The following is a 23,990-nucleotide window of genomic DNA, read 5'->3' as shown; positions in this document are numbered from 1 at the left end:
ATTGTTCTCATCTAATGACTCATTCTCCATATTGTAACTGATTCGCCGTTTTTCTCAAAATATCATGAATGCTTCTCTGTCATTTAGTTCCATAGGTTGTTGGCATCAGATTGACAGGTTGCAAAATGTTCTTAAACATTGATGGATCATTCTTTGATCCATAAAGCTGGCTCATATAGATTAGGATGAGGATTCCTGGTTGCTCATTCAGCTTAACTTTTTCCTGTTAACAGCTCAAATTTACACATTCTAAAAACTGAACTAACCTTGATGCTGTTGTTTATTGTTGGAAGAGGAGTATAATTGTGAACCTGATGGAAAAGAAAACACAAGACATTAGACACAGAAAGATGTAGTGGTTTACAGAGACAAGTTGAAATGCATGAATTAGTCTCCTCAAAAAAGGAATGCATACTTGGCATACTTATTCGTCAGAGTATACCCACATAACACAAATGGTTTCAATGAACATCATATGAGTTGTGTCATTTATATAATATTCATCACCATTTTGTTTTGATAAGGCACAAATAATTTCTCAATGTCTTTGCTCTAGAAAGTAAGAGATCTTTTGGAAATACAAAACAACCTCTTCAATTGAATAAAAAAATACTACTATGAAAAAACTCTGCCTTTTCTTCCAAGAAGATGACACAATTCTTTTTAATCATCATCTAACACCAAAATCTGTAGTAATATACAAACTTCAACATCTTAAAAGTAAGTTCATGTTCGTCATGATCTTATTTCTCATTACCCTACTCCGCCTACCCCCTCTTCAGATCCCCATTCTATGTATGACTTGTAATCTTCATTCATTATCTTAATGAAATCCTCAGTAGGTGGGAGATCAAGTTTGTCATGTTTTACAACTTCAAAATGTGTGATCAATGAGAAATGCCATTACATTTTAACTTTCTATATATAATGGGATAGTATACTTCCTGGTGTGGTATAAAATATACCATTCTGAAAGAAGAGGATAAGTCAGGAAACATTCCGCATCTAATGACTTCAGTTCCGTTGAATTTTCAAATAATTATTGCAATAGAACTATACCATATTTGGCATTTGATGCCATCCTATGCTACTTGGTATTCATATTTTTTTCTTTAAAAGATGCACCATGGACTTACACAGAACTCCTGGTATTCCACAATATTGCTGACATAATTACGACTGACTGTTACTTTCAAGATATACCTGGAAGCATGTAGAGAAGATCGCTTCAGTGGAGAAGACATGATATGACATATATCATAATCATTTAAATAAAAAGGCACATATGATTCCAAAATTTCACATGATAAGCTCCATCTAGACAATGAAATTTAAGCTGTACAATCAGAATAAGCTCAAAAGTCAAAACAAACAAATAGTAAGCTGAAGGGTACCAGAAATTATTTTTGCAGGAAATTAAACTCAGAATTAGCTGGAAGCAGTTCTTGATTAGAGACTCTGAATTAAGCAGGTTTTGTAAATCATAAAGAGGGTGACAAGCTGAAATCATGATACATCACCAGATGTCCATATTTCTGTGCTGCTAGTAATCTATAATTTCAGATTTTTAAAAAATAAACTAGTAAATTTCAATAATAGAAGAAATTACTTGCCATTTTTTCAAGTAAAATGTTGGACACAACACAAATATCACTTTTGAAGAATTTACATATTCTATTTTAAGGAAAAACCTGAAACATAAAATGAACCAAAGTCTGAGCATTTATGCGATGTATTATGTAGATTTCACAAAAGCTTGCAATCATAGGAACAAGATTGACAATTGATTTGGAAAAGATCTTCCCAGACCAATTTATGAAAAAATAGTTCAATAAACATGCAAGAAAACATGCAAACTTATCTTTGCTTTCCAGACTGACATTCCCACATGCTTTCTACAATATATTCATGATATCTTGCTAGTTTTGATTTACCGGATTTTGCATATTTGATAGAAGCCTAGGAGTGGCAATTTATGGCCCAACCCACAGCCGACCTGCTTTAAGTAGGTTCAAGTTTGGCATAAACAGGTCCAAGTCATAAATGAGTCAACCTACTTAGACCTGTTTAATAAACAGATTGAATTGAGGTTTAGACCTCTAACTCGTTATAACCTATTTTTACCCAATTAATAGTTGCGTTGGGCCATGACCCGAACCCGTTTAATCCGTTCAAGATCCACTCAACTCGTTTAAACTCATTTAACTCTTTTATGGCCTTGCTTAACCTATTTAAAACCCATTTAAGTCCTGCTTAACCTGTTTAAACTATTTAACTTGATTCAATCCATTTATTAAACGGGTTATGCAGGTCGAGTTGGGTTCCTTGTTTAATTAAAAAAAATCAGGTTTGGGCTTGGAAATTTGACCTGTTTAATAAACAGGTCAGTTTCGAGTTGACCTCTTTCTACTCGATTCTAGCTTCTTCTCTAATGAAAGCTCCCTACCTAATAAGCATAAAATACCCAACCCCAGATAGTTTTTTTTCCTGTTGTTGAACTAGCCAAAAATATAATAGAAATTGCACAATTTCCACATGAGAAACAACTCGACTTTATTTAATAAGCATGTGAAACATATAAAGTGATTGCTTACCTCAATCTGACATTTATCCCATTATATGACTCATACGGCATTTCAACAGTAGAAAATTCGAATGGGTATGTTTTCCTTTCATATATTTCACCAGGAACATCTAATTCACGCACTGCATAAGAAAACATTATGTTGAGGCCATAAAGCTATCTAATCAAATGAAGCAAGAACCTGTTAATAAGCAGCAATTTTTTAATAAAAAAGTGGTATGCAATAAAATGGCAAAAGTATCGCTGTCATGGAAATGCATATGTCATGGCTCTGTTTTGCTTGTCACCCTGCCATATGGAAGGACAATTTCACCTTATGAAACAAGGACGGACTCCTTTTTAACTAGCTCAATGGTATGTTGAAGATTTGTTAAAGTTTCATATGAAGAAAAAAGAATTGTGTTAAAAAGATATCTCGAAGAAAATGAACATGAAAAGACTTTACAGTAACAACAGGGATTTTGAAGATATCATGGCATTAGAGTACCGCGAGAGGATGGTGGGAGAGAATATAACAGAAATAGCAATTTTTGAAACCAGTTAGCATTATCTAAGGTACTCTTACATTAAACTATAGTCTTTAGAGAAAACAAATGAAAAATCAGCAGGAACAAATAACTAAAAGCTTTTATGAGTGTTTAGCATCTAGACTGCTAGTAAACAATAATGAACATTCAAAATATGCATGAGCAAGCGAGCATCTGGAATGCTAGTAAACAATACTTGAACATTAAAAATATGCATGAGGGCAATGATGTGGGCATGGTTGCATTGAGAAAGGGGAACCACAAGGTATTTCGTACATCAAGAAGTAGCAATATATACAACAGCATTCGAAACATGAAAGTCCATTGCTATCACATGCATGAGCAGTCATGCTGAGAATGGAATTGCCAATTGCAGTGATGTTTTCCAGCTGCACCAAACCTTAAAACATTGCTCATCTTTATACACCAGATAACATTATTCTAATATTTGGAGTGATGCTAAACAGAAATTATGTCTACAGTCATAAACCATTAAAACCCAAAGAGGGTAGTAATTCAATTTTGAAGCAAAAAAGGAATAAAATGCAGGTAGAGGTAAGGTAAAATCTGAAGCAACAGCACCTAGAGTTGATTTTGTTTAAAGAATTCATAGAGTACAGCTGAGACAACTAGCAGGGTTTATTAGCACCAGGATGTATATCCTTATGTTATAGTTAGGAGTTGAGACAAACTTGAGCAGCGAAATCATTAACCTATAAGAATAGTTTAAAACTAAATATATTAGTATCTGCTAATATTTTCTTCTTTTTATCGGTACACTTACGCAGCTCAACAGTAAGATAATCTCACTCTCCAAGTGTAACTTACCAAGGGAAGTGAAGTCATAAAAATTGCCTCTGTTCAAAATACAGCTCTGTGAAAAAAAAATGGAAAAGAAAATAAGGGAACATATAATAATTAGTGGTACCCAGGAAATCATTACAGTAAAAATTATGCTTCTGTTTGCACACTTCACAGCAGATGAGTGACAAAATACAAGCAAACTCAAATAAAATACACATGAAATTTCTCAGTATGATGAATAAAAAGAGGACAATTTGAAACTTAATTATTTTATTTATATAGAAGACTGCAAAATAGAGTACTGGCCTAATCTGATAGAAGGTTCCTAGAAAAAATAAAAATTGTCACAGAATAAATCTTAATAAGCGAAACTATTTCCAGAAATAGGTTATGCATGAGATTGAGAAAGAATCTCTTAGAACTGCCGTGAAGAAGTGCATGAGTTGTTGGGGTTTTTATACGGATCGGGTATTGATGCCCTGTGCTGCATGTTTGTCTCATAAACATCTATTAAGGCAAGCAGAATGGGGAATCAGAAAGGAGGGGAAAAGTATTCAAATGTAATAATCATAGACTCATAGTATATCATTTGCGAAGCACAAAAGGATATCATAGCATAAACCACCAACCTCATTCTAACCTTCACAGAAATATGTGTTCAAGGAAAACTTAGAGAAAAAATAGATGTAGTGAAATCAAGATTAATAACAAAAAAGTTAGGCATGGATGAAAAAGTTAAACAAAAAAAGGGTAATAAAAATTTTAATACATCTAATAGAATGTTAAGAAAAACCAGTTCATCAAAAAATAAAATCAGAAATAAAACAACATAGAAGGTCATTACCACCAAGAGGCACTCTTAGTTGCACCAAGATGACCCTATACGGTGCAACAGGACCTCTCTACAAAATTAATAAAGATTAATATCAAGTGTATTTTAATTTTTTTTCAGAAGATAAAACTAAATAATTATTTTTAAAAAAATGATGTTGGAGACAATAGTATGTGACGGTATTTGGTTCATAGTTGTATAGGCATGTACTGAAATGATTTAATGTCTTAAGGCTTTCAAACTTGTAACTATCTTATGGCACATCAGCATGCTCATATGAATGCTGATACCTAATTGATGATGCTATATACTTGTTTCAGTGTAATAAACACATCACATATTGAAACCCAAAAGGCCTTTCATAACTCTTATAGGTAGCACTTAAACTAATATAAACAACTTAAGAGGTATCTAACAACCAACGAATGATGCCTTACTGCTTCAATAACATCATGATCTTACCAATAATGAAGCAAATTGCTGACCAACTAACAAATATATAAAATTTGAAATACCTTTGTTTTAGGTCAACAAAAGTAGATAGTATATTGCTGATGAACTAATTAAATTACTAAGAAAAGAAAGGTGTATATCATAATTGATTAATTTATGACACAATTATGAACATGATATTCCTAACTGGAATAATCAAGGAAACAAAGCAACATAAGAAGATGGTATATTCATGACATATTGATGATGAACTAATGAAATCATTAACAAAAAGTTGGGATGTTATAATTGATTAATTCATGACAATCATGAATAGAATATTTTTTACTTGAATTATCAAGGAAACGGAGCATAAATAAATAATATACAACTTGTATTAGATATAAAATCATGACTCGCAATACTTTAACTTTGACATGGCAATAAATAAATAAAGAGCATTGCCCTAACTACAGTAGGTTTCTTATTACATATCACAGACAAGAACATAAGAAATATTGTGACCACATGCACGCCTACAACAGCCATCTGATGTTCAACAAGCACTAATCAGACTCAAAGCTCTGAACAAGAAAGACACACCTATCTGACCAAGGAGCTCAACTTTGATACCATTGTGTTCGACCTTCTTTCCTTGAATAGGATCGATAATCACCTGCATGATATAGACCTCAGCACAATTATCCATCCAATTTCTGCATAAGCAGAGGAAAACCAAAGATGATAAAGCTATATAAAACAAACATATGCTCATATACCTCCCCAGATATGGTTTCTTGACTTTGGAAAAGTGGGACCATAGCGGTCTTACCATTATCCTTCTTTATTGAAGCCTGTATACAAAGAGAGCAACTTATATCCATGCAGATTCTCAAGTTCAGAAGTTGTTGGGAAAGAATGATGTCAACAATGTAAATTAGCTGATATTGGGAAAGCGGTTTCCCATGACAACATGAAATGTATAAACCAATTCTAAAATAATGAATGCAGCCCATGAGTTATATCCTATTCTTGACCCCAATAAAATGTTAATACCTTCGCAGTGTACATGTGAATGAGAGAGATAGAGAGAGGTGCTCCACTAGCAAGAATATAGGTATGAGCATAGATAAATTATAGATATATGTACGTAGCCATACATATACATATACATACATAGATAAATACACAAATATATAAAACACAGGCATATACACACATATTTATGAATGCTGCCATATTTATATTCCATGTTTAATAATAAAAATGTTAATCCCTTTATAGAGTATATGTAAGTGCATATGTATGTATATGCACGCATTCTAGATCCATGTACATGGATAACACAAACATCACAGGCAGATACTCACACATTTATCATTCAAGAAGAAAACTAAATTTTATTGTCATCTTATCTAGTCTGAATGTCGCATCCTAGCAATCACAGGCACTGTTTTGTGCAAGTACGACTACTTTCCTTGGAAATAATATTAGTCTTGAGAAATGGACAAAAGAAAAGCAACAAATTCCTTCAAAAATTATCGAGGAAGTAGGATTTATTAAGATGTTTTAGCTCTCATAAATTTATTGTAATAATGTTTGCAACATGGATGCATACAGAGGTGTCAAAGAGTTGAGGAGAGGTGGCTCTGCTAACTCGAATTAGGCTCTAAACCCTGAAAATTAGGCTCAACTCATATAGAACACTTTATTTGATATCAAAGACTTGTCTTGCCTAGATCACATTGGAAAACAAATAATCAAATCACTAAGGAATGATGTAATACAACTACAGACTGAAAATAACATTCTCAATGAGAAATTATCTCAGAAGGAAAGAGAGATTGCCGAGAGATACAAAGAGATGAAATCACAGTTTGATGCTTAAACTAATTCTCATGTGTCAACAAGATACACAGTACCAGCTCAACTCGTACCGGTAAATTATCGGCATGGTGAAGCTTGGATTAGGCGAAGGTTGGATTCCTTGTCTTAAATTTGTACTTTTTAAACCCTCATTCAAATACCCACAAATTTCAAACCAATATTCAATAATATCATTCCCTTAGTAAGTTATTCTTCTATAAGGAAAGATTAGGCATATTTGAATCACAGATGCCACATATGAAACTATATTTTTAGTTGGTTTCTGTTTCTAACTTTAAAATTATACTCTTTTCTACTAGAACCAAGACTATCCTAAAACAACCCAAAGCTAGGTCATTAGCTGAGCCTACTTCAAGCTCAGAAATAGCTGTTTATCTAGAATCTACATTTTAGTTATGCTTTAAGAAGCCAAAGGGTTTGTTTACTCCAAAAGTTGAACCCCTGAAAATTCCGATTGGTCAAGCCAAAACTCAGCATGAACAACAAATAGAAGACACAACTTCTTTTCAATGACTAAGCGATCTATACAATATTCAAGAAATTGCTCAGAATAGCAACCCTAAAAAGCTGTTTAGCATATGCAGCAGGTATCATACAGGAGTGATTCATGGATTCAGGCCCAAGGCAAAGGGACCAATGATAGTTCCACTGGCAATACTAGCTACAATAAAAAGCTGAACAGAATATATCACTAATCGCCCAACAGAGGCACAAAAGATCCATTAAACAAAACGGTACAAACAGTATAAGCAAATATTCAAACAGATTTTTTCCCCCATGGGCATTAAGAGTCTGACCATGAAAATCCAGCAATTAGTAAAACCTCAGCTCACATGATGTTTCTACCAAGACTCACAAAACATGCATCCATGATAAAAACAAGATTAAGAAATCTAAGAAGTCGGTTGATTTACAACCTCAATATAATGCCATGAATACCTAACATTTTACCTGTTTTCTAGTCTTCCCATCAGAAAAGGTGATTGTGATGTTACATGGTGGCTTGAATGCTCCAACAATGAAATTCTGGAGTAAAAAAGTACAATTTATTACAAACAAGAGAATACAGCTATTAACCTATATAACAAACATCAAAGAACAACCTATATACTAACAGATTCTAATGTACATGTTTGTAAGTAACACAAGCAGTAAGCTACAGAAAAATAAAGATTAAAAAAAAAAAGTGATGAAATCTCTATAAATGCCAATATCTCCAATCAAATGCTCAAGAAGAATTTACCTAGGGCAGAGCAGCTACACATTCCAACTAAATGCATTGTAACTATGTGATACACAACCTATGTGAGCTTTTCCCTAGAAGAACATCTTTTAAGCTTCTCTGGAGTTTTTTTTTTTTTTTTTTTTTTTTTTTTTTTTTTTTTTTTATGTTAACATCATTGCCTTCTCATCCCCTCTCCCTCCCCTCTCTCTCTACGCCCATTCCATGACAATATTCTACATCCACCAACAAATGTCACAGTGCAAAAATGGGATGGGTTCCCCCCTTTTTTCTTCCGTAGATATTGGGGTATCATTCGGGAAGCTGTGATCGAGGCTGTCCAGTGTTTCTTCACCCAGGCAGCCATGCCTGAAGATTGGAAGGCCACTTTCATTACGCTCATCCCGAAACGCCAAGAGGCAGTAGAGCCGGGTCACTTTAGACCCATCAGTCTGTGCACAACCTTGTACAAGGTTGTGGCGAGAATCATGGTGGGCAGGATAAAGCCCCTACTGCCAGGCATTATCAGCCAAGAGCAGGGGGCTTTCATTGCGGGAAGGAACATTTCCCACAATGTCATGTTGGCTCAGGAGATGATGTGGGATCTCCAGCGAGCATCGAAGCGGGGCAGTTTGATGGCTGTCAAGCTGGATATGGAGAGGGCTTATGACAGGATCAGATGGAGTTTTCTCCGGAGGGTACTGGAGGCTTATGGCTTCCACAGGCGATGGATTGGATGGATCCTAGGGTGTGTCCAGGGGCCAAAGTTCTCTATTTTGGTCAACGGCACACCTTCGGTGTTTTTTGAGTCCACCATGGGGCTGCGGCAGGGATGTCCCTTATCCCCTTATTTATTTATCATTTGTTCTGATATATTGTCCCGTGCCCTCCAGAGGGCGTGTGCAAGCCGGGAGCTGGAGTCCTATGTTCCAGCACCGGGGGCGGGACCTGTCTCTCACCTACTTTTTGCTGACGATTGTCTTCTTTTGTCCAGAGCGTGGGTTTCGGAGGCACGTGTACTTCGCAGAGTGCTGGCAGCTTACTGTGCGGCATCCGGACAGAGAATCAACTTCACGAAGTCAGCCATCCAGTTCAGCCCCAGCACAGAGAGCAGAGTCAGACAGGAGATCAGGAGTATCTTGCAGATGCCCGAGCAGGAGGGGACTCTGGTTTACCTGGGAGTTCCCATCACGGGCCGAAGGCTACGAGTGGCGGAGTGCTCGGGGTTGGTGCAGCGGGTCGAGAGTAGGCTGGAGGGATGGAGGGCATCTTCACTATCCATGATGGGGAGGCTGACACTTGTTTGGGTCCATGCCGGTATATCTCATGGCCAACACTGTGGTCCCTAAGACGACTCTGTTGAAGATTGAATGTCTTCTCCGGAGCTTCCTCTGGGGGTCCCATGGTGGGGGTCGTGGGGTACATTTGGTGGCCTGGGAGCGGGTATGTCGGCCCACCAGTGAGGGTGGTCTGGGAGTTCAGTCCCTTCTGGAGCGGCGTGAGACACTCATTGCACGGCACGCAGCTCGTTTCTTATTGGAGCCACATGGGCTTTGGAGTCGGGTGATGGCAGCCAGATATGGCCGAGGGAGCCCCGAGGCGGCACGGCGCGATCGCCACATCTCTTTCATGTGGCGTGAGATTGGGAGGTACCTACCGACCGTGTTAGCCCATACCAGGTGGCTGATGGGCGATGGCCGGACCATTGTTGTGACTGATGACCCGTGGGTAGATACCATTCCCTTGAGATATTGGCCGACGACGGTGGATTTCGAGGCAGCAGTAGGGCTCCGGGTGTGCGACCTCCTAGCACCAGGGAGGGCAGAGTGGGACGTGGACAGACTCCACCAGTTGTTCGGGGCACATCTAGCCGAGAGGATACTTTCTCTGCCAGTACCAGGATGCGAGGGCCCAGATGTCAGGGTTTGGAGCACTTCATGCAGGGCCAGTGTGAGGCTGGGTGATCTGGCCCGGGTGATTCAGCGCGAGCATGAGAGTGGATGGGACGGTGCCTGGATTTGGAGGTCTAGGCTCCACCCGAGAGCAGCACTTTTTCTATGGAAGGTGACGTGGGACCGCCTTCCGACGAGAGCTGTGCTGAGCCGACGTGGTCTGGGGATCCCTGCGGAGTGTGGGGCCTGCGGTGCGGATGAGTCAGTTGATCATGTACTATTTGGATGCTTTTGGGCGCGGCAGACATGGCAGTGGACGGGTATCCCAGAGGAGGTTTGGCGGGAGAGGAGACTGTTTCTACAGATGATACGTCAGTGGCTGGCTAGTCCCCGGACATGTCAGGAGGCTATCCGAGCGACTTGCACCGCCCACCAGATCTGGTTGGCAAGGAACGCTCGCACCTTTGGCGAGCGTAGGATGTCGCCGAGGTTTGTTGCGGAGTCTGCTCGAGTATTGGCGATGGAGTTCAGACCTACCAGCCCTTCAGATACGACCTTGATAGCTCGGGACACCTGGGGTTCTTTCTCTGCTCAGGCAGCTCTTCGGACGGTGCTCTTCACCTGGGAGCCCCCACCCCCGAATTTCCTCAAGGTCAATTTTGATGGCTCAGTACTAGACAGTGGTACACGAGGCGGTGCCGGCTTCGTCATACGAGACCCTCACTCTCGGGTAGTGGCAGCGGGCGGCTGCCGGCTATTCGACACATCAGTGCCAGCGGCGGAGTTGCGAGCTGCCTGGGCCGGCCTCTGCCATGCGCGGCGGGTACTACGGACTAGCTCGATCATCTTGGAGGGCGACTCATCCACTGTTATTGGGTGGATTCGGCGGGAGAGCATTGACCATCCTCTGATCCGGGATATTAGGATGATGATGAGGGATGTTGTGGCCTTTGAGGCCAAGCATGTATTTAGGGAGGCCAACGGGGCGGCTGACTGGGTAGCTGCATATGCAGCACACCATTCGGGATACGCCCTGTGGGCAGGAGAGCGGGAGTTGCCATTGGCACTACGCGAGATTTTGTATTTTGATGTTCTTGGGTGTATTCGGATACGCGTTGTCTGAACAACCCGTTTCAAGCAAAAAAAAAAAAAAAAAAAAAAAAAAAGAATTGCCTCACATATTCGAGAAATCCACCCCAAAACATTAATAGGAAGTTTCTGGTTAGGTTGGAACTAATTCTAAACCAGTATTGGTCTCAGATTAAATCTATATCAACTTCCCAATATTAGCCTTGAATTTTGCAAATTCAAAACGATTATTAAAAAAAATATTAGAGAGTAGGTTTAACCATTCTGAAGTTTATGTCCCAGCATCTCAGCCATTTATATCGTTTATACTTCAGAGTGTGACAAATAATAAAAGGATGAATTGAACTTTGAGATAATATGAAACCTAATCGACTAAGTAAATTTATTCTTTTTTTATTTCTTCTGCTAGAAATCACTGAAAACAACACAAACAATGGATACATATCCTCTAAAAGGGTCACTATTTATTTTCTTCACTTGTTTTTTTCCCTTGAATTCTTTTATATTTTTTCCTTGAATTCTTTTATATTTTTTCCTAGCGTTTCAATGTGTCTATTTGAAATTATTATTTTTTCGAAACCATTGAAACTCGACCTAAACTTCGAAAACCACTAAAAGGGCCACAATCTCAACTTTTTGGTACTGTCAAAACTAAAACTTCTCAAACCTCGCGAACCAAGACTTTCACTAAACGTAAAATCCATCAAACTCCTAATCCATGAGCGTCAACAAGTGCGTCATTGAATTGCCAACAAAGTACCAATCAACTTGAAGTTAATTCTGCAAGAATTACAGACGAAGAAGAACGGAAAACTTACCATCCTTTTAGCAATCAAGAACTGATCTGAATAAATCACCCTTACCCTTGATTCCCCCTTGATTCTCCACTCCTACTCCGACTGTTTCTAACCTCTCCGACAATATCTGGAGAACAATCGAAGAAAGATCGTGAGAAATCAGTTATCGATCTTGGCCGCAATACCACCCCTCCAAACAAATGTCGAAAGACATGGGATCGAGGAGACCACTTAGACACGGCGAAGATCGGACGACTCGAGCAACTCCAGATCCCGATCGCTCGCGGAAATCTCGAACTACGAGAAGATTGGACGAGAAGACGGCTAAACTCCACGGGGAGTGGCGGAAGGCGGAGCGTCGCTGGAGGAGATGGACACCGACGGCGCGCGGTGGCGGAGCGAGGGGCGGAGACGGGGATTCCTCAGAACGTCGAGAAAGGGAGAGGGGGGGTTTGAAGAGAAGCTCGGTTTGGGACGGAGGAACGTTCGGATCGTGTACGGATGCAGTCGGAGACACTACGCTACGACGGACGGCATTCTTTTAGTGTCCGTGGTCAAAGCCAGGTTGGACCGGAGCCGAGCCGGGTTGTTGATTTAGACCTGTGGGTGCGATCCGTTCTTATACTTGTTTTAGGCCCTGTTTGGGGAGCTGTTGGCAGTAGAGCTGTTGGAAGTAGAACTGTCTGAAGTAGAGCTGTTATAAAAAGCTGTTTGCTGTTTGGTAACTACATTCGTAAAATGCTGTGGTACTTTGTTTTGTGTTTGGTAAACAAACTGAGAAAGTACTTTTGTATGACAAAATTACACATTGCATAGTATTATACAACAAAACGTAATAAAACATAACATATATTAATACATAAATATACAATATAATATAATATTTTTATAATATAAAATAATATTATTATAATATAGCATAATAGTAATATAATTATTAGAGTAAATTAATATTTGGTAATATAACATAATATTAAATTATTTAACATAACATATTAATGTATTATGATATAATGTAATATATATTATATTTATAGTATAATACAATAATAAAGGTATAAAATATTATAATTATTAGTATAAATTAATTTTTCATAATATAACATAATATTAAATTATTTAAAATAACATAATAATGTATTATAATGTAATGTAATATAATATAATATTTATAGTATAATACAATAATAAAGGTATAAAATATTATAATTATTAGTATAAATAATTAATAATATTGAAATATATTTATTTATTATCTTATTTATTCATTCATTCATTCATTTATATAAATATTTATTTATTTATTTATTTTTTATTTTTAAAATTATCTTTTCTTCTCTTTTTTTTTCCCTTTCTTCTTTTTTTTTCTTCTTCCTTTTCTTTTCTTTTTTTCTTCTCTTCTTCTCCTTCCTTCCTCTCCCCCGTTCTCCTTTCTTCTCCTCCCGCGCAGCCGGCGGCGCTAGAAGAGGGCCAGGTTGCTGCGGCCGCGGGAGGGGGCCGGGCCGGGGCCGCCGGCGGCCGTGGGACGGGGCCGACAGTGCCCGCGGCAGTCTCGGCGGCCGCGGCTGGCCACCTGGGAAATGTTCTCCTCCCGCGAGGCCGACAGCGCCGGGCCGTGGCGGACGCGGGAGGGGGGCGGGTTGTGACCGCCGGCGGCCGCAGGAAGGGGGAGGGCGCCCCCTTCTTCTTCCTGTTCTTCGGCCCCTCCCCATCGTGGGAAGGAGGAGGGCGCCGGGCCTTTCCGTGACAGGGGCATCATCGCCAGCGGCGGCCGCGGGAAGGGGAAGACCACTCGTCTTCCTCTTCTTCGGCACCTCCCCACCATGGGGGCGGGGGAGAGGGAGGGGGTGCGACGGCGGGGCAGTGGAAGAGGGTACGGCGGCGGGGGAGAGGGAGTGGGGTTGGTTGGGAGAGGAAGAGACGGTGAGAGAGAGGTTTCTGGGAGAAATTTTTTTTTTTAAATGGGGATATTTTGGTCAAAAATACAGCTTTGCGAAAAAGCTGAAAACAGCGTTTTTGCAAAGCTCCAAATTGGAGCTTCCCTCTAAAAGCTGTTTTCAGCTTCCCACAAAACCGGAAACAGCTTTTTGGAAAATTTACCAAACACCATTTTTTAGCTAAAACTACTTTTGGAGGGCCAGAAAGTGCTTTTTGGCCCTCCAAAAGCTCCCCCAAACAAGGCCTTAGGCATGCAGTTTTACGAAAATTAATAATTAATAAATAAAATAGCAGTTTTAAGGAGATTAATAATTAGCAAACAAAACAAAAATATGATTAAAATTTAGAAGATAGGGGAAAAAGCTCTTAAACCATTTCATTTAAATTTAAACTTGTGGTGGATTGAAGAGAAAATACATCTAAGCCATTTAAAATCTAAACTAAAAGAGAATTAGCAACCAAAGGTGTGTGATCCATATTTGACTAATGTAGAATTTATAACTATATAATATATAAATTACAAATAGAATGGTGAGATCTATCTTATATTATATTTTGTTCCCTTATATATCACCTGTAAAAGGAATGAAAACCAATTATTTTATTGGTTTTTTATAGCTGGGATGTTGGTTACTTTTGAAAAGGTAGTTGAATTTAATTAAATAGCAATTAGTTATCTATTGTAAGAGATGCAGGTGTTTTTTTTTTAGAAGAAACAATTATAGAGGTAATCATATAGAATATTTCTGAACTTCAACATTATTGTTTACATGCATATATACTTGCACATGCATGCACAAGAACCAAAGGATGATATTTTTGAATAGTGGACAAAAATAAAAAATGTTGTCTTTGGTTTATGCTTAAACATCACAGTTAATATGAGTTTTTTAGATAATATTATTCTAAAAACTAAAAACAGAGTCAGTCAGAATCAAAATTTGTGGCACTGGTGACATGACAAATCTAGATTAAGTCTTCTGACAAAGATTGTAGAACTTAGTGCCCAATGGATACCAAGGATTTTGTGTCCAAGACTATAGTGATTTATTTTGTTAATTCTAACAATCTATTTTAATGGAAAAGGAGGATAATTATGAAAGCCATGCAGTTTAGCATTCTCACCTTATACAACCAAAGAGACTATAATATTGGTTATCACTGCAATTGATAATTTAGGACTCTCATAAATAACTTACTAATAATTGGTGAAATAGGAAGTGTTCCAGGTCCAGGTGGCGGTTGCACCTTCCTCTCTTTCCAAACAATTTAATAATAACAACAATTCCTTTTTTCAAAAAGAATAATAGCAATAATTCATGAAATCTGAGATTGAACAATTCGGGCACAACTATTTCATTAGAGAACAATTTAGTTACTCATCTAGCCAATACAAGTTCATGGTGCTTAGAAACATTAGAATATTTTCAGTGGCATTCTTCACCCTTTCCCTGCAAAAAGAATACAAGTTCATCAGCTTATCTCCATCCCTAACACGAGTCTTTCTGAGTTTTTACAAAAATTAGGATAATATCTGCAAAGTTCATCTCTATTCTAATACAAGTGTTTATTGCAGTATTAGATTTGAAGAGCATCCGCAATGGATCCAGCAAGGCTGAGCACCTCAAATGGAGCTCTATTGCCTATGGCCTTGACAGTAAGCGGGCAGGAATCTGTTATCCAGAAGTAAGCATAACTGTTCACCAGCCCCTCTGCAACAATGACAGCATGATCAGAACCTGCCGGAGTGAAAAATAGAACAGATACTGTAATGGAAGTGTGGATGTACCAGAACTATTCTGCAGGAATCGCTCCCATGATTGCTTGGGAAACACACCATGGGTGACATATGCACTAACTTTTGCAGCACCATGAGCAGCCAAAACTTTCTGCAAAGGAAATCCCGGCAGTGAGTTTCTTCACTGGTGATTCCAGATCGGATTTCTGAACAAGAAAAAGTTGGTTTCTTTCTTGGTCATTGCAGACACGTACCATGTTGAGATTAAATTTATTCCATGGTGAATTCCAGTGTACAACATGTTAAAGAATCAATGGCCAATGTTACCACAGGAGAAGATACACTCTACGGTATATAATGCACTGTCTTCAGATTTGTTTCAACTACAACTGACATGAAACAAGGACAGATCAACCGTACTGACTGGAAGAACGTTAACTCAATATTCACTTACCGATGAACATGACACAAAGTTATACAAAAACAGGGAAAAAAAGAACAACTAATGCAATCCAATGTTAAAATCTGAAACAAATTTTGTTAAAGATATCAAGTGTTTCAAGAATCTCATGATTTGGGTCTCTTTGTCACATTCTAAAGTTTCCAGTAAATTATACAGCTCAACATTAATTTTCAACAAACTCGGCAAAAATTAGATTATAGCCTGCCGGCATAATAATTTTGAGGCTGAATTTAATGGGCTAAGGTGGACTTTATGGAGGCTTGGCCTACGAAGGTTGTTTGAATGCTTGAAGGAGCAGGTTTCTGAATGCAAGTTTTCCCCAGCAAACTCCGAGAGATTGTCCTAAGTTTCAGAAAAAAGGTTCAGCCTGTTGTTCTTATGCTCTCGCGGTTATTGCATGGATGTGTTGGAAAGAACGGAATTCCAGGATTTTTCTTAACAAACATTCATCTGTTGCAACCATAGCCTCAGAAAGACTCCACATTTTCAATGACTGGCCTACATTATGTGACCAAGATCTTCTGTCAGAATTCAGGAGAGTTTGGGCGAAGGTTAGAAATATCCCTAGAGATCTTTATGAAGGCTAACATACAAGATGTCTGGTTCTTTCTTCTCTTTTTTTTCATCTTGTTCCATATAACAGCTGTAATATAACTTTTTTACATCTTCCCTCCTCTCTCCTGTAATATTTTTCAAAAATTCAATAAAAGCCGGGTGGCTATCCCACATCCCTCTCATTCAAAAAAAGATTGTCCTAAGTAGGATATGTCAGATCTGTTACATACAGAGAACCTATTTTTCCAAGCTAATGGCTCATTTATCCCAAAGAAAAGGTGAGGGAAAAAGGTGGACTCTGAAATTAAGGCTATTAAACAAGCAGTGTTTTTATAGAAAAAGCTCATATTTGGCTTGAAATTTGCCTCAATAAGAGCTCCCTCGATTGGTAAATCAACCGAGCTTCAGAAGTTACTAATTCTTTCATGATCATCTAGATTAACTTCCTAATATATCCTCTCCCTGTAAAGGGGATCTTTGGCTTGTTCCCCAGGTGGCATTCCTGAATCAACATATGTAAGTTCCCTGTGGAAGTGGGATCTTTATCATGCTCCTTTTGAGTGTACAATCTTTAATGCACCAAGTAAATCTTTTGTGATCTTGTACTTTTTCTATAGACACAACCTACATGCCTAATTCTTCTCCAAGCCAAACCAACTGACCTAAACCTTAGTATAGGTCAAGTCTTATTAACCTTAACTGTTGCTGAATAACCAGAGGTCCAAAAATCATAGCCAGAACCTAATTAACCATAGCTAGTTTGGCCAAATTCATAAGCACAACATAAATGGACTAATTAGCCATAATCTAGCCAGAATTCATTTTTCTCTCATTTAGCCACGACCCATCCTTATCACACTTTTTCTTTTAGTTTTCTTTGTTCTCTGTATTTACGTCCCATTAGAGTCCACCATCTTCAGGAAGCATGAACAAGGTGCCTAAAACCTTCCTAGTATGCAACCATAGCCCATAACCCTCTCTTCGTCATAATTTTCATCTTTTCACTCATTATCCCCTAAAATTGGGATCAGAAGATCTACACTTCCAATCAGCCGGTTAAATCATTATAGATGAACATACAAATTTCAAATTCTTAGAAACAGATCTGATCTGTAAAAGAGTACCTTTTCGACACGAGGAAAAATAGATCAAATCATTTCTCTTTTTTTAAAAAAAGAACCAAGATATTTTATTGATACCTGACATTCAATAAGAGTGCCTCCAGACTGCACCAAGTCATCAACAATTACAACATGCCGACCCTCAGGGTTCCCTTCCTTAATTCGAACTATCCTCTTATCACCTTCACGAACTTTTGCACAAACAACCTGGCATTCACAACTTACAAGGAAATTTCAGGCAAAGACTGGGAATAATGATTAGTACATTCTATGCTCTAGACCAACAATCTAACCATAGGAAAATTTTGCAGTTGCTTGTGAAAACGCTTCCATGCACCATCATCCGGGAATGCTATAGTTACCTGCAGAGAATATAAAAGTTTATCGAATTCTTAGCAGATAAACTGCTTCCTCCAAAACTCCAACTTAGAGCTACGACATGATGGAACTAATGCAAGTAAATGCTTTTCCTAATATATGTAATCATAAACAACAAAAAGTGATGATACTTTATAGTGCAAATATAACAACAATACGCACATTATCAGCATCAGGAAGTTGGCGAAGACGTTGCAACAACAGAGGTATCCCACTTTCAAAGCAAGGCAAGACATCATCCCCAAAGTAGAATCTTTCCTGAGAAAATCATGATTAAAATATCAATACATGGCAAGATTAATTCTTGGTAATGGCATTAATCCTGTATGCAGAGCTACTAAAATTTCATGAGACAGATACTCTTACGAGTAAAGGCTCAGTACATACATATGCAATACAAACAGAGAACAGACAAAAATTTGAATAAAAAAATGAGACTCAAGTCATGCAGAAATAGCAGATTTTAATAAAGGCAATAATTCACTGTTTGATTATCAAATTTTTTATATGAAATTCTTTAACAACGAGAAAGAACAGTACATGTGCCAAATACAAAACCAGAAGCATATAAAAATAAAATCGGCAATTAAATTAAGTAACAGCTCGAGAACAAAGCCATATCCCCAGATCTTAAGTCAGGATTTGTAACCACAAAGATATTGCAGATAGTTCAAATTTGAAGAACAAAGTTAAAATCTCAAGAGTGAGAAATATACCAAAGTAACATTACAAGAAAATTTTATGCATAGAAAAGGATATGAATGTAAAAAAATAATATCAATATGTTATCTGAAACATGAAATGAAAACCCACAATTTAGAAAATATTCATCAACACAACTTTATTACAAGGTAAATTTCAGATTAATGCCACAAAAGTTCAAAAAGAAAAAAAGATGGCATTTCAAGGGGTTAAAGCATAAGCACAAAACATAAACATATCTTTTTCATATCAATAAACCAAAATTTGGAGATACAACCCATGCATACTATATATATATATATATATATATATATATATATATATATATATATATATATATATATATACCATAGCAGGACATTCTAGCAATACACATCAAGCTGGCTTTTAGATATTCACGAGTCCATGTGTATGTTCCCACATAAGGAATCTGAAGCTTAAATATTCAAACGAAGGGGCATTTTTTAGCAGCATAACATTTAGAAGGAAGTTCCAATAGCCTAAAAATAGAAGGATGGCAGTTGAGGAGGAAAAACTGGCAGTAGATAATGGAACTCTGGAAATGTAGTCCTAAGAGAAATGGAAATTAGCCAACAACAAAATATTGTGGCAGCCAGTAACAGCATTTCATCCTAAGTAATTTCTTATGAGATTAGATGCAGATATTTTCTATACAGAACAATAAAGAAGAATCTATCAAAACATACATAAGTAAATGAAGATGCATATAAGTTCTTGGAAAATCACAAATCCATGGATATAAATTCCAGATTTATTTACAAAGAAAAGCAACCTGCAGAGCATGTATGTCATAGATGACCACACTGGTTGGACCGCCCCTAGATTTAGGGATCATTGACAATATGCGTGCCATTGTAAATGCAGTAGCCACATCTCCTTCTTCTTCCACACGTTCGAAAGAACCAGTTGGGAAGAATGGTAAAACCAATGTAAAGGAGGCAATGAAGAGCTTTGGCAACGCAAATATTGCAGATATCTGCTCAAAAATTACTCCAGGAGAACTGAAAGAAGCTAAAAAAGCAACATGCTGCCCTCTAATATCATGTGCATTGTTGATGAAGAGATTCGGGAATCCATCATCAAAGCTTCTGAGATAAGCATAAGAATGTATCAATTCTTCTAAATTAACATATGTCACAGAAAGCATTACTTATGGTATGGAACATAAGCTTCTTGACTTTGTATCCTTATTGGAAATTTGTATTAGAGAAATTGGAAAAAAAACAAACTCTATCAAGTAGTGATAGACCAAGTCAAGATGAACGAGTAAGTTTAATATAAGCAAGAAATTTTATTAGCCTGTTATATAGAACAAGTATTAGGGATATCTGATGCACTCATACATGTATACGCATTGTTTGTGGTTTGCAGGATTAAAGGGCAAGGAAGGAGAAATATCATTCCCAAAAAGGAGCAAAAATATTGAGTGACATATGAGCTAAGGTCAAGAAAGTATAAGATAACCAAGATTTGCATTAACTTTACTTCCCTAGGCACTGCATTCTGCTTCTCAGGGCCTTCATTCTGTTGAATTAGCTTACAGCAAATTTTATTGAGGCAACTGGTTCAATAGTTTTATTTATGGCTTCTAGTAACTTAAGTGCCATTTCTTTCCCTTGAAATTTACTGCACCCACTGTCACAAAATTTCAGAGAAAGAAGATGCTTCTTACTCAATCTCTTACATAATAAAATTTATTAAAATGAAAAAGAAATTGCTACATAAATATATGTCATCATTCTTTCTCTTAATGAGAAAAAGGACAGTTAATGGCAATAAAACCAGCATTGCACATGCTCCACTTACTTTTAACTTACTGCAATTTCCAAGCAAGAATATTTCGTAAAGTTGCCTTAATAAAATAAGTAACAATGTGACTCTATAAGCAGATATCACAAGTGATCTGAAAATTTGTCATCATATATGAAAAATAGCAGAAGCTAGAAAATATTTTCTCAAAGAAAACCATTCCATCTATTGACAACTTAAAGTAGTACAAAAATCTTCGATTATATATGAGAATGTTTAAATAAAATTAGTTTCTACAACAAGCTCAATGAAATGAGTGCATTCCAATCCAGACTACACAGGCCACAATGTCAATAATTGTACCTTATCTGAATACAAAAATGAAAAAAGCATGGTGGAATTCACAAAATTAATGTGCACCAAGCAGGTTAAGTACAACTTCAAGGGAAAAAAGAACCCAAAAGTGAGCAAACACTGTAATACTAAACAGGAAAAAACCTTGAGAATGATGGTGGAGCACCAAAAAGAGAAAGAGAGTAACCTCCCAACTTATCCAAAAAAAAACTAAATAAGAATTTTTTTAAAAAAGAAAAAAATAAAAAGAATCTTCAAGATAATGGCAATAAATAACTCTACAAGCTTCTTCCTCATAAATTGGAAAAAAAATCATGAAACAATATATGAAGAACCAAAATGGTGTCATGTTTTAGAAGACACACACACACATATGTACACACATACATATATGTATGTACATACCTACATAATATGCATATAAGCAGAAATACATGTTCATACCTTTAAACACACACAAAGGAACATTTTGCATAAGCACACATAGGCAACATTAATTGGCCAGAAGGGGCATCATCATCATATAAATGTCTGAAACTAAATACACCTCTATCAACTCCACAAATGGAGATCTTAAAATATTGCACTGTCAAACACATTAATTTCCTTAAGACATATAAGTTCATCCATGATCATCTATCAGCAAGCTGATAAAGAATGAGTGCTTGAATGTACCATTTGAAGATGAAAGGCCAAATACAGAATGGCCTAGCTTACCATAATCAATTCACAATGCTACTCCAATGTTGACTGACTTATCAAGCATCATTAGAGAATAAATTTCACAGTACTTGTAAAGAAGACTACTACAGTAGCCATGGAAAGATATTTGAGTCATTGAAAAGGCATCCCTTATTACATTCCATATCACATCCATAAACTTCAGAATTCTTCTACTAAACTTCTTTGATGGGTAGGGGTGGCAAAATATGATCCGACCCGCCAATCCGACCCGTATTCGACCCGCCATAAACAGATTTGGGTTTGGTCTAAACAGGTTCGGGTCGTAAACAGGTCGACCCATTTAACTTATTTATTAATTGAGTCGGATACAGGTTTTAGATGTCTGATCCGTTTAAACTGTTTAACCCGTTTAACTGTCGGACAAGTTAAACCGGTCTAAACAGGTTAAACAGGCCTAAACAGGTTAAACGGGTCTAAACAGGTCGGGTTGGGCAGGTTAAACGGGTTGGGTTGGGTAGGTTAAACAAATCTAAATAGGTTAAACGGGTCGGGTTGGGCACAGGTTAAATAGATCGGGTTGGATTAGGCAAACAGTTTACCTGTTTATCAAACAGGTTAAACGGATCGGGTCGGATTACCTATTTATTAAACATGATAGGTTCAGGTTGTAATTTCTGACTTGTTTAATAAACAGGTCGGGTTCAAGTTTATGATATTCTGACCCGACCTGCATGTGACCCGACCCGTTTATGATCCGACCCGACCCAATTGCCACCCCTATTGATGGGTTCATGATTATGGTTCATTCTGAGTTTTTTTTTTTTTTTTTGCTTCTTCTTCCTCCTTGATTATCTCTTGGTAACTCCATTTGTTGTGCCAATCAGAGAAGGTTGGGTTAGCGTGCCTTCTATGGCCTTTTTCCATTCAAAATGTACGTTTTTGCAAGTTGTATGCTAGGAACCTTGTTTTTTTCTTTAACAGATTTATACGTCATGAACTCAGCACCTCTATTTCACAACACAAAAGAACAATAAAACAGAAAAAAAGAAAAGCACTTTACCAACTCAGTGACCTTCCATTTCACAGACAAGAGCAGCAACTTTAAGAAGCAAGCAGCACCTAAAAGCATAAAAATCTGATCTTTAGGCAAAAAATCGCAAATCTACTTAATAAAATTATATTATCTATCATCTTCGCTGAAATTTTTTCCCAACAAAAGCCTCACAATCCAGAGATTTATGAATTCAGCACTTCTTCTAGAAAGAAAAAGAAATAAAAAGCTATGAATACATCACTGGCGGTGCAAGAAAGAATAAAAATCTAATCTTTTGGGGAAATTTGACAAATCCAGCTAATAAAATAAACTATCTAACTATGTTTGCAAAAAATTTTCCAAATAAACACCTCGGTGTTCAGAATTTCATTGGCTCAGCACTTCTTCCACACAAAAAGCGGAGATTCTAGGCAACAATTTAATCATTTTATATGTACTACAAGCATCTCCAATCATGGGCTGCCCAGGAAAATACCAAAAATATCTGATCTTTAGGGGAAAAATCACGAGACCAACAACACGCAAACTAATTCACATGCCGATCTACCTATTCATATGTAAAGATTTGAACAGATAACGAAGAAAAGGGCCCGAAGGGGTAAGAGGAAGACCTCCAAGAAATGGATTGGAGCTGAATGGATTCGGATTGCTCCGCGACCTTCCTCGCGAGCTCTTCGGACTCCGCGCAGTAGAAGAGATGTATCGGCTTCTTCGCCCTCTTCTCCATCGCCGCTCTCTCTCTCGCGCTCTCGCTCGATCTCTCCTCCCCCCGCCGCCAACTTCTCTCGGGAAATTTTAGATTGTGGGTTAAGCTGAACCCTCCCAAGAATATTGGGATTTTTCTTGGCGCACCTTCCGTGACCCAACTCTAGACCTGACCAGTCGTGAAAAGGAGGTGACCCAGCCAGGTCAATTTCCCAGAGATTGAATTCAGATGCTAGAGGGTTTGTATCCATTATCCATGATTTAGAAGATGGGGTGCGTTTTACATATACAGACATGTTTAGATAAAAGTAGCACGCGCGCATATGTTGGGAAAATATAAATTGCCCCAAAACACATGAGCACAGCGCCAGCACGTGATCAGAAGCGCCCGACCAAGGCGCTTGGCCTCAGAGCTCTCGACCTGGCGCCCGACCTCAACATTCTCGACCTCGGAAGCCCGGC

General features: G+C 37.8%; 1 protein-coding gene and 1 pseudogene across 4 annotated transcripts; both read right to left on the bottom strand.

The window, feature by feature from the left end:
* Positions 1-20: 20 nt before the first annotated feature.
* LOC120105311 lies at positions 21-12,633 on the bottom strand (annotated as a pseudogene).
* Positions 12,634-15,320: 2,687 nt separating this feature from the next.
* On the bottom strand, positions 15,321-23,788 carry LOC103705178 (ribose-phosphate pyrophosphokinase 4). Of its 4 annotated transcripts, none has more exons than XR_003385299.2 (8): positions 23,435-23,639; positions 19,755-20,070; positions 18,422-18,517; positions 18,175-18,243; positions 17,960-18,088; positions 15,794-15,948; positions 15,628-15,716; positions 15,321-15,455 (listed from the first exon to the last, which is right to left on the bottom strand). XR_003385299.2 is itself a non-coding variant. In XM_008788803.3 (8 exons), exons 1-8 carry the CDS (start codon positions 23,548-23,550, stop codon positions 15,432-15,434), a joined length of 939 nt encoding a protein of 312 aa, XP_008787025.1. In that variant the 5' UTR covers positions 23,551-23,639; the 3' UTR covers positions 15,332-15,431. The 4 variants fall into 4 exon arrangements, 2 of the variants coding, with proteins under 2 accessions (XP_008787025.1, XP_038973585.1); XM_008788803.3 differs by having other exon boundaries at positions 15,332-15,455; positions 15,794-15,893; XR_003385298.1 differs by having other exon boundaries at positions 15,332-15,716.
* Positions 23,789-23,990: the final 202 nt, after the last annotated feature.

The sequence above is a fragment of the Phoenix dactylifera genome, unplaced genomic scaffold (genome assembly GCF_009389715.1).
Source record: "Phoenix dactylifera cultivar Barhee BC4 unplaced genomic scaffold, palm_55x_up_171113_PBpolish2nd_filt_p 000255F, whole genome shotgun sequence".
Lineage (NCBI taxonomy): Eukaryota > Viridiplantae > Streptophyta > Magnoliopsida > Arecales > Arecaceae > Phoenix > Phoenix dactylifera.
Note: the sequence above shows the minus strand (reverse complement) of the source record. Positions and strands in the feature narration are given on the sequence as shown.

What these genes read in the sequence shown, in the direction of transcription:
- LOC103705178 (XM_008788803.3), bottom strand. Translation starts at nt 23,550, where the DNA reads ATGGAGAAGAGGGCGAAGAAGCCGATACATCTCTTCTACTGCGCGGAG. An exon ending in ATTCCTGCAGAATAGTTCTG is followed by an intron (nt 15,717 to 15,793) that starts GTACATCCACAC and finishes TCATTGTTGCAG; the next exon opens with AGGGGCTGGTGAACAGTTAT. An exon ending in GCAATAGAGCTCCATTTGAG is followed by an intron (nt 15,456 to 15,627) that starts GTGCTCAGCCTT and finishes TTCTTTTTGCAG; the next exon opens with GGAAAGGGTGAAGAATGCCA.